This window comes from Trachemys scripta, chromosome 1 (assembly GCF_013100865.1).
Source record: "Trachemys scripta elegans isolate TJP31775 chromosome 1, CAS_Tse_1.0, whole genome shotgun sequence".
In the NCBI taxonomy this organism is placed as follows: domain Eukaryota; kingdom Metazoa; phylum Chordata; order Testudines; family Emydidae; genus Trachemys; species Trachemys scripta.
The window spans coordinates 310,200,069-310,215,619 of record NC_048298.1 but is presented as its reverse complement, the minus strand read 5'-3'; the positions used below and the strand labels follow the sequence as shown (position 1 = coordinate 310,215,619).

Here is a 15,551-nt window from a genome sequence, read left to right as displayed (position 1 = left end):
TGTAGCTCAACCAGAAGTTGTAGACCTGATGCAAGAAAGACTGGGTGAAAGTGTGTGGAATGTGTTATACAAAAGGTCAAACTAGATTATCATAATGGTCCTTTCTGGCCTTAAAAGCTCTGAATCTGCTCCCACTGTAAATAGTGACACACTTTCCACCAGAGGCCACCCCAAAGACTCTTAAGTTGAACACATTTTATTCAGCATCTAAACATGTACCAAACAATCCAAACTGAAGGAGAAATTGCTGCCATCACATAAGCCAAGATCTGAAATTCACGAAGGATTCAGGGCAGCAGGAGTAGGTCCATTCATTAAAATATTAATGAATTTAGTTTAATGAACATAGGGTATAAGCCTTCCTATTGTAAAACCCTGTCTATTCAACACTGCATTAAAGCAACAGATCTAATCCTACATTCTAGCCCAAACTACCTCCTTCATTTGATGCGTGCATAGACTTCCACTGAAAATAAAGCAAGATCACAAAAAGACAAATGCAAAGATCCGCAGCCAGTGTAAAATAGTGAACCTCCACTGAAGTCAGCTCAGGATCTGGCCCATAGTTCATAGAGATGAAGCTTTCCCATCACTCTTGAAAGGCTTAGATTATTCATACTGAGTTATGCAGCCATCAGCAAAACTACAAGTCAGGTACACGTCTACCTTGATATAACGCTGTCCTCAGGAGCCAAAAAATCTTACCACGTTATAGGTGAAACCACGTTATATCGAACTTGCTTTGATCCACCGGAGTGCGCAGCGCCCCCGCCCGTCCCCCCTGGAGCACTGCTTTACCGCATTATATCCGAATTTGTATTACATTGGGTTGCGTTATATCGGGGTAGAGGTGTATTTAAAAAATGTCACCACTCTGAAAGCAGTAAATAAGGACAAGAAACTTAATTTAAATTGTATAAATACTTCATCAGAGAGTAATCCATCCAGATACTCAGTCTGTTTCCATAGCTTAAGTTGAAAAGTTGGGTCACTCCTGCTGATTAGTTAGAATTGTTTGCCTAGGCCGGTTTGTCATAGTAAAGTGAAATGCCAGAGTCACACAGTGTGTCTGTAGGAATGTACAGATTCCAACAGGCATCCAATGGGAAGCACTCCAGGAGTACATAGCTCTAAGCACAACTTTGTAGACTAGTAAACCCCTTTTAAGGAAGTGAGAAAGTTACTGAATATCTGGGTCAATAGTGAGTGCTATGACACAGTGGAACTTCAAGCTATATGCCATCTGGGCTGCACTCCTTCCGTACCTCATTATAAGTTGGCAGGGCTAGCAGTACGGTGCTGTGAATGAGATGTGGTAGTTCAAAGAGGTAGATCACATACTTCTCCTGGCTGATGTGCTGATTCCCTCCTCTCAAGGCAGAAAGTTACAGAGCTGTTGTTTGCTTTCCAAAGGCGAGGGATAGAACACAAAATGAAAATGGGCATTTGGGACCAAGATTACAGTTCTTCTCAAGCTCATTCTGAGCCCATGTTCAGCCCATGTATGTGGAGAAATATGTACAAAGTTAAAGGATCTTTGCGCCTGAGTTTCTCCTATACAAAGCCCATACAGCAAAAGTACTAACTGCAGTAAGAGAAAAGATAATGGCAACCACCGCTAACATTTCTATCAGCACTAAACTGTTATGCGGCTTCGTCATCCTAATCCTTAAAATGAAGAACTATTGAGAACCCATTCTACATGAAGGGGCAGCTGATGTAAATTTGGTGTACCCCCCATTCATTTCCAAGTCATGCTGATTGACAGCAGCCAAAGATCTGACTCACTGCAAGTAGAAAGGAGAGTTTTGTAGCAAGTTACTGGCCACACAAAACTGGTCCTGCTTTAAAAATAGAAGCTGAGTCTTTAAACTGTGAAGTCAGAGTTGATTGGCTTGCACATCTGTATTTTATGGCCTTGGGAAGAATGCCAAATGGTGTTCCAGTCCAGATTATTAAGATGCTAACCTGTGAGCAAGCTTTGTGCACAGGGGACAAACCATCTCAGCTGTATGAGTGAAGAAAGATTTAATGCCCCTTGCAATATAATCCAAGAGAGTCCGCATTTGTCAGACTTCTGATCTTACTTAACTCCTGGCCCCAGTAAAAACAATCGATTATTATGCAAAGTTGTTTGCTGATTGAAAGAATATTCCAATGCCTTTAAGGCATTTACAAACAGATCTGCATAAATAGAACCACGCTTGCATTGTTTTGTGCCACAGTAGTTTAAATGGTCCAGATCCTTTTGCGGAGCTGGACCAAAATACTTAACATTTTCTTGGTTTGGTCCAGAAAGAAACCATATACTAAATTGTAGTACTATCTTGATATGTCCAGTGGAAGTGGTCAGAAAGATGGAGGTGAGAGGGGATTCTGTGTGAAATATTTTGCCAAACCACACACATACAGAATAATTTTCTAAGCTTTCCATGGTAAAATTTAATGAAACTTTGAAAATTAAAAAATTTTGGCCAAAAATCAAAAGGTATCTATACTACCTCATGGGAGCTGAAGACCACATGCTTCATGGCCTATTTCTTCTCTATAGGCTAGGGTCCCTGGTTGGACTACATTTCCCATGATGCATCATGGTTTCCTTCTCTTGGAGCAGGGAAGCAGTTCATCATGGGAGTCATTGACTATGGTGCCTCACAGGAGATGTACTCTGGCTGGGGGGGTTCAGCCCACAGAAAAGAATGGGGATATGAGGCAAGAGAACAACACTCCCACGAAGCACTGTGGCAGCATATTCAAAGCTGAATATTTCAGCTTTCAGCCATTGAGTGTTTCAAAGAAAAAGTGAAATTTGTCACAGAAAGCAGACACTTTTTGCAAAAAAATTAACTTAGTCAAAAACCAATTTTTCATTGTAAGCTAAAATTTTCAAATATGGAGGCCTAAAGTTTGGCCGTATTTAGGCACCCAAATCAGTCACCTGATTTTCAAAATCACTGAACACCCTGTGCTCCCGTGTGCTTCAGCTGAAGTTATGAGTGCTCAACACTTCTTAAAATTGGGTCCTGAGACCAAAACTTTGAAACCTGGATGTCTACAATTAGACATCTAGGGTCTGATCCAAAGCCTGCTGACACTAATAGAAAGACACTCATTGATCCATATTTAGGCACCTAAATAAAAGTGGCCTGATTTTCCAAAGTAAATTCCCATTGACTTTGGCAGCTGCAGATGTTTTGCACTTCTCAGAAAAATCTAGCCACATCAATTTAGGTGCCTAAATTTGGATGCCCAGTTTGAAAATTTTGGCCTAAATAAATTTGAAGGATCGCACAACTGATGAGCATTCACATGAACATGTCTGAGTTTGTGATTTCAGACTCAAATAAATGGTCTTATCTTTATTTGAATGTTTTCAAATTCATATAGGATGGCATACGCAAATACACTATATAAATGCATGCAGTGTATTCAGTATATAATGCTTCCAATATCTGCATGCAGCATCTTTATCTTCAAATGGCTAAACTGTGTTTGTAAAGCAAATTTCTTCCTGAAAGTATTTTTCCGTGTCAGGCCAGAAGTTTTAGAAATAATCCATTGGGAAATGAAGAGTAGACCGCTTAAGTGACTTGGCAGAACTGTTTCTAGATCTGAATCCTAGTGTCAACCACTAGAACATCCTGCTTTAACTCTGGAAAATTGAGAATATTCCATTTGGTCTTTTCTGAGCTACTGGATTTTGAAAAAATGACCATTTTCAAAGACAATTCACCTCTGCCCTGAGAATGTGCATGAGGAATTTCATCCAAATTCTTCCAGAAAGTCAGAAATGCCTGAAAAGCGAGGCACTTATAACATATCTATTTACTCAGATAGGCTGATGTCCAAAGGTGCTGCACACCTAATGCTGCCATAGATTTCAGGGAGAGTTGGGTTGCTCAGCAGTTCTGAAACTCTGGCCAAAATAGTTAGCAGCTTCTTCAACAGTGAAGTATCAGTAATTTTTTATCACTGTGTCTTGTGACCAGACCAAATGTGTAAGATGGCTCAGTATCTTATGCCACTCAAAGTGTTGCTATGCAGTATATGAATCAACAGGAAAGCTTCCTCCAACCCAAGTGGTGTGCAGTGTGTTTCTCACCCCTGAAGTGGCGAGAGTCGGGTGTACAGCTGCAATGTCCTAAGTCCTAAGCTGTGATGCACGAGAGAATCTGAAAATCTATTTTTAAGCCACAGTGTAGATCTGATAATACCTGATGCGAGAGGCCCAGCCGGGATAGAAAGGCACAGTATGTGAAAGATGAGAATCATATTGAATTATCAGGTATTCACTATATTTAAAAATAGATTTTCCATGTCCTTCCCTAGACTTCGCTGCCTTCAGATGTGCTCTTGGAATGCAAACAAATTGTGTAAATTAGTGGAATCGTGGCAGCTCCTGGTGTCAGATGGGTCAAAGCCCAAGGTTGCAGCTTTTGTTGGCACAGGCTAATTTAATGCTATCTCAGCTTTCTCACAAGAAAGTTCACATCCCTGAGGCCATATCTACACTAGCACTTTTGTTGGTAAAACTTATATCACTCAGGGGTGTGAAAAAAGCCAACTCCTGACTGACATAAGCTACACAGACAGAAGCACCGGTGTGGACAACATTATGTTGGCGGGAGATGCTCTCTTGATGACATAGCTACTGCTGCTCATTGGGGTGGTTTAATTATGCCTATGGGAGAGCTCTCTCCCACAGAGCAGCTACACAGGAGACCTTACAGTGGCGCAGCTGTGCTGCTGTAAGGTCTCTAGAGTAGACATCACCTGAAGATGTTGAATGGAAAAGAGTTCAGTCATAGCCAAGAGCAAACAAGACTTACATTTTAACAAGCTTTTGAGCCACAGAGAGCTCTTTGTCAGGTCTGAGAAAGATACTCCCAGTATCACAGCAAAATGATCAATACCCCCCCACCACCACACCCTTTTAAAGATCCATGGATCCTACTCATGCCTATCACAACATGTGGTGTACCTCACCCGGGGCACTAGATGCCTCAACAACAACTATGTGGGTGAAACCAGAAAATCTCTACACTCTCCGATGAACTCACACAGGAAAATGATAAAAGACAAAAACACCCTGTCACCTGTGGGTGAACACTTTTCACAAAGCGCTCACTCTATATCTGACCTATCAACCCTCATCCTCAAAGGAAATATGCACAACACTTTTGAAAGATGAGTCTGGATGCTTAAATTCACAACTCTGCTAGTTACTAAAATCATGGCTTGAACAGAGACACTGGATTTATGGCTCGTTACAATCTGTTACCCACTAACTCCCTCTTTTTGTCCTACGACTGCAGAGGGGTTAACGGGCCACTCTACCGTGAATGGTCTCTTAGGGATACGTGCTAGCTATGCTAAGCTATGTGATAGTTTATGCTAAACAATCTGTTCCACCTGGCATTTTGCTGTGACCCATGGCGTACCTTTCCCAGACCTGAAGAACAGCTCTGTGGAGCTCGAAAGCTTGCCTCTCTCACCAACCGAAGCTGGTTCAATAAAAGATATTACCTCATCCACCCTGTCTCACTAATACCCTAGGACTGACACACCTACAACTACGCTGCATAGTTTAACAAACTTCCTGCTAAAGAGATAATTTCTTTACAGGAGAGGATATAGTCTATTAACTGCAGAAACAGCTTTGCAATCATCTTTGAGAAAACAGAGGAGGAGGAAAATTATAGAACAGTGTGGAAAGTACAGACTAAACAGAAAAATGACACTTACTTAATATCAACTTTTAAACAACAGCTAACTGTAGCAGATGGAATAATGCCATGCAGCCTGAGATTTTCAGTATTGTCCTTTAAAGCACTAACCTGATTCCCAAAACATGCTTATCATTATGCTTCTAAATAAAAGTATAACAAATCATCCTTGGATAACATACACCTAATCTCCTGACCTTTACTCATTCCTTTAAGTGTCCTAGCCAGGAAGCAAGCCAATGTAAGTACAGTGAGCTGTATTTAAACGATCCAGACTTCTTAATGCAAGCCTCATTTTATCTAAAAGGTTATATCTTTTGAAGCCATTAGGATGGCATGTTTGAATTCTTAGGAAGACTTTAGTTGCTGATTGACAGCTCAAAGGGTTGGAAGGGACTGTCTGGGTCCAAACCTAAGCACTGTTGTGTAACAGTCCCAAAGTTGGCCAAAGTAGATAACTGATGAGTCCTCTATTGCTGGAAGACTCCAAGCAGCATAAAACCAGCCTATTTACTCTACAGCACTCCCTTGCAGCCCTTTGCATAGGGGAGGTGCTGAGGGCAAGGAGGCATGACTGGAGTGATCTGGTGATCTCTGGCTGCTGCAGTGGAACCTTTTAGACTCTTGAAGTTAGAGCAGCCTTGGGGCTGCTATAATAATTTATACCAACTCATGCCCCTTCTCCCTCCACCTCGTGTGCCAATCACAGTTTGGTGAAACTGGGGGATTGGGGATTAGACTAGATGCCCCCTGCACAGCCTTCTAACCCTATGATTCTAGGATTCTATGAAATACAAGAATGAGACCCTAAAGGTGACATCTGAAATCCATCTCTAGAAGATGCAATTATATGGCAATGCCAGCAATAAGGCAAAGGATCTCTTTAAAGTCTATGTTCACGGAACTGGTAGCATAAATAATGGTCTAGCCATGAAAATTCTCTGGCTATTTTACTGTACTAACTATTGTGATGAACTCATTTGGTATTCATGTGACTCAGTATGAGTTCCACTGGAATCAGTAGCAATTAAGTGGACCTTTATTTGTACTTTTTAACTAACGGCAATCAAACCACCAAACTTCCCTGGCTGTTGTTCTGTATTTCTCAAGTAAACACACCATACCCTTCATTGAAAAGTAATCAGATCAAGGAAAGGATAAAAATTACTACAAAACATGTCTTATATTTTCTTCTTTATTCAGGAGAGTACAATGGTGAGCAAATGAAAAGGTTCCACATCTCTTTCAGCTCAGTAGGTTTGTGCTTCTTTTGTCTCCGTTCATGGAGACAGTAACTGTTGGAGGGACAATCATATGTAACAACTACTGAGGATCTTGCCTTGTACATTTTACAGCTGGATTGCCAAAGAATAAAATAATTGCATCATCATAGACCCATGTAAAACACACAGATTATCTCAGGCAACAGGTGTTTTAGAGTAAAAAAGATGACATTCTAGAGCTACATGAAGCTAATCACACAGGTGTACAGTAGATGTCACATACTTCTGCAGACACAAACTTAAATTCATTCACGGCATATGGCACAGTCTTTTACTCCTGATAAGATTTCACCAGAATCCACATGAGTAGCACAGTTATGAGGACAATCATGAAGTTGAGGAAAAGCTCTTGCGTGGATCGGTCCATTTTCAGGAATGATCAGGGGAAGCACGGAGGCTAACAGTTGAAGCAAAGGGAAACCCTCAGGGAATCCTCCAAGAGTATCCTTGAGATCAGCCTCCAGGTCAGAGTCTCGCCTGAAAAAAACACACCAACAGAACAGACATATGAAGCTAGGAAGCCTAACAGCTATATATATTACTAAAAGTAAATGTTATTTCTATTGCTAAAAGTTAGTGTGCTGCAGAAGTTAAAAAGCAAAGAGTATCTCTACCAGCTTATCACCTTCTTTGATTTCCACCATTTGAGAAAACATGTTCTCAGTGTCACCCCCAAAATACATCTCACATAACAAACAATCCTTGGAAGTCAGCTCTGACTTGCACAGTTTTTTTTTAAACTTCTGCCATATTCTCTTCAAGTGATACTTACTGCAAACATATTACTATTAAAAATTACTAACATTCAAATATTTGTTATTGTATCATTATTTTAAAAGAAGGTAGCTAGAAATTTTTCTCTGATATTCAATTCTTAACTCTATAATATTTACATCTCTCTCTCTCTCCATTCCCTTAGTTTTACTTTAATACTGCAAGTATAACTTGGAAAAATCACTAAATTCAGTCTTTCTTTGCAATGCTTGGAAGAGAAAACAGGATTTTTGTTATGACTAAAAAGGGAGAGGCAGGGTTATACAGTTTTGTTTCTGAAAAACATCAAAATTCATGGGCTAATGCTAGTAGATTAAATAGGATTTTCTCTGAACTTTTCTGACGCTCCTGCATTTCAAGTGGCTACAGTTCTCTTAAGTAGTAATGCCTCTTGAAATATATTCCAAAACTTTTAATCAGCTATTGTTTTTGTGTGATTCACTTTAATCACAGAAAGTCCAGATTTGTGTATGTTTCTCAGGACACACATGGAGAAGTGATAACATTTGTGACGAGTATCCTGCTACCTAATCCTATTTGTATGCTGTGTAATAAAATGAAAACTTTTTTAAAAAATAAAAAGAGAAATAAGCTCTGGGCAAAAAAAGAAATTCAGCCATGCAAACAAACTCTTAAAGGAGAAGCCAGATTAGAAAGTAACAGCTATGATGAAAACAAGAGCAAGTTCAGTATCATACCATAATGAAGACAGAAGGCTTTCACTGGAAATTGTCTTAGTTTACTAATGAAATATTAAAAGCTCAATATGCGGTAATGCAGTTATACAAATTCCTGTGTCCTCATGTTGCTCTATCAGCTTCATATTTTATTTGTACAAAGGAAAAGTAGATCTAAAAAGTAGCCCATAATTTACCTGAAGAGGATAAATGAAATGGTATTACAGCTTCTGGAACCCTAGGTCAGATATTATTTCTTCCTCAGCTTCTGCCTTTCTCCCAGTGCAGTCTGGATTCCCAGTCACTGTGTTGGAACTAAAGTAGTCAGAGGGAGGAGAGCAACAAGTGTATTGGCAACAAAAGTGATGACATCACCAACAAAATATTTTAAAAAGGCTATGCTGGGCCTCAGGATTCAGTTAGGGCTATTTATGCATGTGGGCATATGGATGGATTTACATATGACCATTTCATTTCTTCCTCTGATGAGTTGCTTTAATGTTAAAGACATGTACAAACCCATTGGAACCAACTGGATTTTACAAATGTTTCTTTTGTGCTTCAAATGCACCAGTTAATATATTCATCCATAATGTAAAAAAGGGTGTTTGAAATATTCCATATTCATTTTCGGAATCTGTACACGACACTTTCCAGTCTTTAGAAACTGAACAAAGTCCAGACTACATCGTTTACTTTACAAGCACAGGCACCTGTTGCTGCCTTACATAGTTATTATAGTCTCTACAACTTCTCATGTTCTTACACATTTAGTCTAAGAGAGACAGCTAGAGCAAAATATTTTTGCACTTGGATATGTAGTAATTAAATCAAATAATATTTACTGGACATAAGGGTTTGGGAATAAATTAAAGTATTTGAAAATCATGGTCAGTTGCATTAGCCATGCCCCATTAACTGCCTCTCCTGCACTCTGCCTATTAGCCCATTTCCCCGGGGACTTCTCTAACATTCCAACCCCTTGAGCTACTTGAAAGAGTTGCCAGTAAAAAAATTGCAATAAAATATTTTCTCACCAAATGTGGAATTTCTCCCCCTAAATTACACTGCTCTGAAGGCCAACCAACTTATATTGCGCACCTTACCTTAGCTTTGTTCCTTGGCAGTCGTAAAAATGGACACACATCAACAAAAAATATTCTTAAAATACAGAAAAGCATTTTTCTCAAATAAATTCATTTGAAAGAGACTATAACAGTATGCCTTAATACAGAATTAGGGCAAGAGTCTACCATTCTCACTCCATTAGGCCAAATTCAGACATCTCAATTACACTGAATATCTTACTCCACAAATATTTCTATCAAGTCAATGCGACCACTATTGAATAAAGAGCTACCCAACCTGAGCCAGGGTATCAGAATCTGGTTCAAGTTAGGAAGGATATTCAAATCAGTCCCTTACAATTATTTCCAAAAACTACATACTGTGGATTACACAAATTATTTACAAATTCATATGACAGTTGTGCATTTAAATTCATAACCTTAATGTTTCACTAACTTTTTGCATTTAATAGCTACTGACTCCCAGTTTGTACTCCATAATTTACTGACATTATTTCAGAACAAGTAATATAGTTCCATCCAAGTCACACAACTAACCACCAGCCCAGCCCATAGGAGAGGACGGGGGAATATGAGCTACCCAAGCTGCAGTTCCCACATGGCACCAGAGGGAAATGTAGAACTGACTCAAAATGAAACATTTCAGGACACTTCAACAAACTGGAATATTTTGATTAGCGTCAAACCAGCCCAAAACAACATATTTCATTTTGGTTTTCCCAAAGGGAAAAATTGAAATTGAAAAATTTTGGTGAAATTGAAATTTTCCCATGGAAAATTTTTATTTGCCAGAAACTATATTTTCCATCAAAAATCATTATGATGGTAAAAGCAACTCTAGTCACCACCCTCATCTCCACATCTATGCAGCTCACTATGCCCGAAATTCCTTTCCTGATTTGGCCTTCTATCCTTTCTGCTTTAAACCACAGTTCCTCTAAGATCTCTATAAAACCTAGCCCTCTCTTCCTTCAGGTGTTAATGAAACACACAATATTATAAATGTGGAACTAACCAGTCACATGCTAAACATCACCACTTCTTTTGCATCCCTTCCTTTATTTCTATAGTGTCTAAATAGGATCAGATCCTTCACTCTTACTTGTGTGGTGTAGGATCTTACTCAGTGAGCTTTCGTTGGGACTGCTTATGGATTAAACTACTAATCAATGCAAATAAGGTTGACAGAATCTGATTTTAAGGTCCAATCCTGCAATCAGAGGCACACAAGTCAAGGCTTATGCCTGCATGGAATCCTATTGTGGTCAATACAAAGGCCCACTCATGCAGCTCTGCTAGCAAGATTGGGGCTTTACGTTGTAAACTTTCCAGAGCAGGGATCTTGCTCGTATATATGATTGTCTAGAATGTATCGGGCATACTTTTTGGCACTATAGAAAATATAATTCAATAACACTCTAATTAGGGCTTTCTGTTTTATATGTTCATCAAGGCAGAAGGAATTTATTTTTCCTCCTGCAATGGACAACGTTGAGACAACTCATTTGACAGAACTTTTTATATCGCCACAAGACACAGCTGGCAAAGGAAGAACATTTTTGAGTGGCAGATACAGTCCATAGTAACTTTAGAAGAGACAAACTACTGTATTACATTTATATTTTGTGCCATCTGGCAGGATACCTACAAGGCTTGCAAAAAGACCTTAAGCTTAATGAGCGCCATGTTAGATATTATTAAAATGGAGGACATTCATTGACTTGAACTGTGAAAGAAAAAATCAAGCAATGTTTGGCACTTTTTTGACTTATGTATGCCACAGCTTAGAGTCTACAGTCTAAAATCGCCAAAGGGTGAACCTCTGAGCCATCTCAGTAAGCTATATCCTTGCTCTTTATGAAGTGTGAAAGACCTTAAAGGCAGTAGCAAAAGAGGATGTTTTATTTAATCTAGTGAGTTAATCTCATTTAATGACAAAGGGAAAGAGGAAGGAAGGCAAAGGATGAAGTAAATGATTATATTTTAAATACTAGTCCTGGGTTTTGGTGATGTACTAAATAGTTCTTTTATTGGCCATTTGATTTTCTTTTGACAAATTTGGTTGTTCTAACATTTAACATACACCCTGCCAAAGTTCCCTCCTCATGCCTTACATATTCAAACTTAAGGCTCTGGTCTATATTTAAAGTTGCTGTGTCTGTCTCAAATTCTTTCTAGACTACACATCAAGTACCATGCAATCCTTCCAAGTAATTCTTATATAACGAGGCTGCATTCATTGTTGCAAGGGGGACTGTCTTAAGATTTTTTAATAAAATCTCATTAATAGTTTTTTTTAAATGTCAGTGTCTGGGCAATGGTGGCCTTGAAATCTCTGTTCTTAGTGTAACAGAAGTGTATTGCCAAAAGATCCACTTGAAAAAATGACCTCTTACTATACACACAAAGGTAAACATGAAGCAGTTGTAAGGTACATAAATCACTGGTGTGTGTATGTTGCATATAGTTACCATGTTTGGGTATAAGCGCATAAAAATACTCACCAAGTTAGATTACTCAGCATATTAACAATCAGCAATAGGTCTCTGAATTTGCTTTGACAATTAAAAGTCATTCTAAACTGACAGCCCCACATTATTGAAAAGCCACCATGTCAATAAGATAAAATAAAGTTTACATACTTCATAATGTATTGACTGGTCCATTTGATTCCATTACGTAGCCTCAAACCTGTAAGCCTCACAATTAGGGCCCAATCCTGCTCCCACTGAAGTCAATAACAAAATTCCCATAAACTCCAAAAGAAACACAAGCAGGCCCTTAGTGTTTGCCACTCACCCTCTCTCTCCTTCAGGAAGCTACTCAAAAATCCTCTTGGTGCATGAGGCATTACAGTTTCAAAGACCACAGTCCACTCGATGATGTCCCTTCTCTTGTGTATAGCTGTTTGGTTGTGACCTGTACTGCTAGGGCCAGGCCCTGTCCCTGTGGAATTTAGGAGTAAGTGGCAAGGTGATGTGGTCAGAGTGGCGGGAGGGGAGGCAGCAGTAATTTTAACAGACTGGAGGAGATGAGGGTGAAAAGCAGAGAGCCTCAGAGTAGGAGGTTACAGCAGAAATGACCAAGGCATTGACAAGCCATGACTCAATATATGTCCTACTCTTGTAAACCAAGTGGCCACCAGGCCATTCACTTACATTCTATACCAGCCATGCCTAAGGCATTAATACTCCCCATCTGGGAGAAAAACCCCACTCCATCTTCATAATGTAACTCTCCTGCAAGGTGCCCACCATTTCCCCTGTAAACAGGCATTGCAACATTAAGATTCAGACTCCAGAATAATAACTAAGCACAACTACACCAACTGATTTTTTTCTTTATCAGGAAAACTTATGTGCCACCAGTTAAGAGAACAGAAAGGAATCCCTAGAAATATTTCTAAGGTGCCACCAATATGTTATCTTGTCCCCCTTCAATCAAGTTAAAAAGAATTAAACGACATGACAAGAATGAGACGCACATATTGTCTCACCTTCAGCTGTAGCTAACTCTCTTGCCTCAAGGAAATTTGAGACAGTGGATAGCGTTTAGGAGATTAAATATCAGAGGAAGAGGCTTCCCCTGCTGTGGAAAGTCTAGTCAAAAATATGTATTTTACATCTCATTTTGAATGTTGTGAAGCTACATATATCCAGCAGAATTGAATTCCAGGGCACAGAAACCCGCCCTCATCTCACTTTAGGTGGGGGAATAAACCGGAAATAATCTCTCTGATAGCTGGGTTTCAGAGCTTTCAAGGTTTCATAGATCATGATCAACTCATAAATTTTATCCTGGACGGTAACTCGCAGTTAGCAGAGTGAACAGAAAACTGCCATGAGATGCTCTCCCTGTGCTTCCTGGCGTCATAGGGGCATGCTGAATGCTGCATTGTTTGAAGCTGTTGACAGGCACTCAGAGTTAACTCTTAGAAAAGCAAGTTTCAGTAGTCCAGATTTAAGGGACCAAGGCATGGATTACTGGGATGAGGTCTGCATCCAGGAAAAATGGTTGCAATTGTCTTGACATGGTCTAGTCAATGGTGGTTACTTGGAACATGGGCTTACGAGGAACAATCTCAGCAATTGTACAATGGCCACCAACAGTAGGCAGGGCAGGAGTGCCCATTACATGTTATCATCAACTATTTGGTGCTATTTCACTAGAAGAAGTGGGGGCTGAGTGTCAAGAGACCCTGAGTTCTAATCCTGGTTCCACCAGCTAATTGTAGGTTTGGGTCACCTCTTGGCCTTGGTTTCCACACCTTTACAATTGTCACACTAATACCTATCCCCCAGCACTAGTCAATATCTGTAAAGCATTTTGAATAGGTAAAGTGTTCTGGAAATGCTAAGCATTATTTTTAAACTCTGATTTATTAAAGCATTTTCATGAACAAAGTTAAAAAACTTGGTAGATTTCACTATTAGCACTTGAAGCTAGTAATGCCTCACAGGCAGACACATTTGCATTGTTATTATTTACAAATAACCGGAATCATAGAATCATAGAATATCAGGAATGATATTCCTTGGAATGGACCTCAGGAGGTCATCTAGTCCAACTCCCTGCTCAAAGCAGGACCTAATCCCAACTAGATCATCCCAGCCAGGGCTTTGTCGAGCTTGACCTTAAAAACCTCTAAGGAAGGAGATTCCATCACCTCCCTAGGTAACCCATTCCAGTGCTTCACCACCCTCCTAGTGAAAAAGTTTTTCCTAATATGCAACCTAAACCTCACCCACTGCAACTTGAGACCATTACTCCTTGTTCTGTCATCTGGTACCACTGAGAACAGTCTAGATCCATCCTCTTTGGAACCCCCTTTCAGGTAGATGAAAGCAGCTATCAAATCCCCCCTTATTCTTCAATTCTGCAGACTAAACAATCCCAGTTCCCTCAGCCTCTCCTCATAACTCATGTGCTCCAGCCCCCTAATCATTTTTGTTGCCCTCTGCTGGACTCTTTCCAATTTTTCCACATCCTTCTTGTAGTGTGGGGCCCAAAACTGGACACAGTACTCCAGGTGAGGCCTCACCAATGTCGAATAGAGGGGAACGATCACGTCCCTCGATCTGCTGGCAATGCCCCTACTTATACAACCAAAATGCCGTTAGCCTTCTTGGCAAAAAGGTCATACTGTTGACTCATATCCAGCTTCTCGTCCACTGTAACCACTAGGTCCTTTTCTGCAGAACTGCTGCCTAGCCACGCGGTCCCTAGTCTGTAACAGTGAATGGGATTCTTCCATCCTAAGTGCAGGACTCTGCACTTGTCCTTGTTGAACCTCATCAGGTTTCTTTTGACCCAATCCTTTAATTTGTCTAGGTCCCTCTGTATCCTATCCCTACCTTCCAGCGTATCTACCACTCCTCCCAGTTTAGTGTCATCTGCAAACTTGCTGAGAATGCAGTCCACGCCATCCTCCAGATCATTAATGAAGATATTGAACAAAACCAGCCCCAGGACCGACCCTTGGGGTACTCCACTTGAAACCAGCTGCCAACTAGACATGGAGCCGTTGATCACTACCCGTTGAGTCCGACAATCTAGCCAGCTTTCTATCCACCTTATAGTCCATATAGGAATGGTGTGGGTATGGGTGTGTGTACGCACATAAGTAAAATTTGGGACTAAAATGGTCTTATTTGCTAAGACCTTACACAGCAAGTTTTCACTCAAAAAGTAAATACACCTCTACCCCGATATAACGCTGTCCTTGGGAGCCAAAAAATCTTACTGCGTTATAGGTGAAACCGCATTATATCGAACTTGCTTTGATCTGCCGGAGTGCACAGCCCTGCCCCCTCCCCCCCCCCGAGCACTGCTTTACCGCGTTATATCCGAATTCGTGTTATATCGGGTCGCATTATATCGGGACAGAGGTGTAAAAAGCAAATTAGTGGAAATGCTCTAAGACCTTTAAAGGGTGCTTGTATGGGGATCACCAAAGTACAGAACAGGATTTTTGAGGACCCACCCAATGGGGTGTACTCCACG

At 40.2% G+C, this 15,551-nt stretch overlaps 1 protein-coding gene across 1 annotated transcript; it reads right to left on the bottom strand.

Annotated features, from left to right (window-relative positions):
* Positions 1–6,905: 6,905 nt before the first annotated feature.
* On the bottom strand, positions 6,906–8,780 carry SLN (sarcolipin). The gene is made up of 2 exons (XM_034759535.1): positions 8,658–8,780; positions 6,906–7,486 (listed from the first exon to the last, which is right to left on the bottom strand). The coding sequence occupies exon 2, from the start codon at positions 7,374–7,376 to the stop codon at positions 7,281–7,283; it is 96 nt and encodes a 31-aa protein (XP_034615426.1). The 5' UTR covers positions 7,377–7,486; positions 8,658–8,780; the 3' UTR covers positions 6,906–7,280.
* Positions 8,781–15,551: the final 6,771 nt, after the last annotated feature.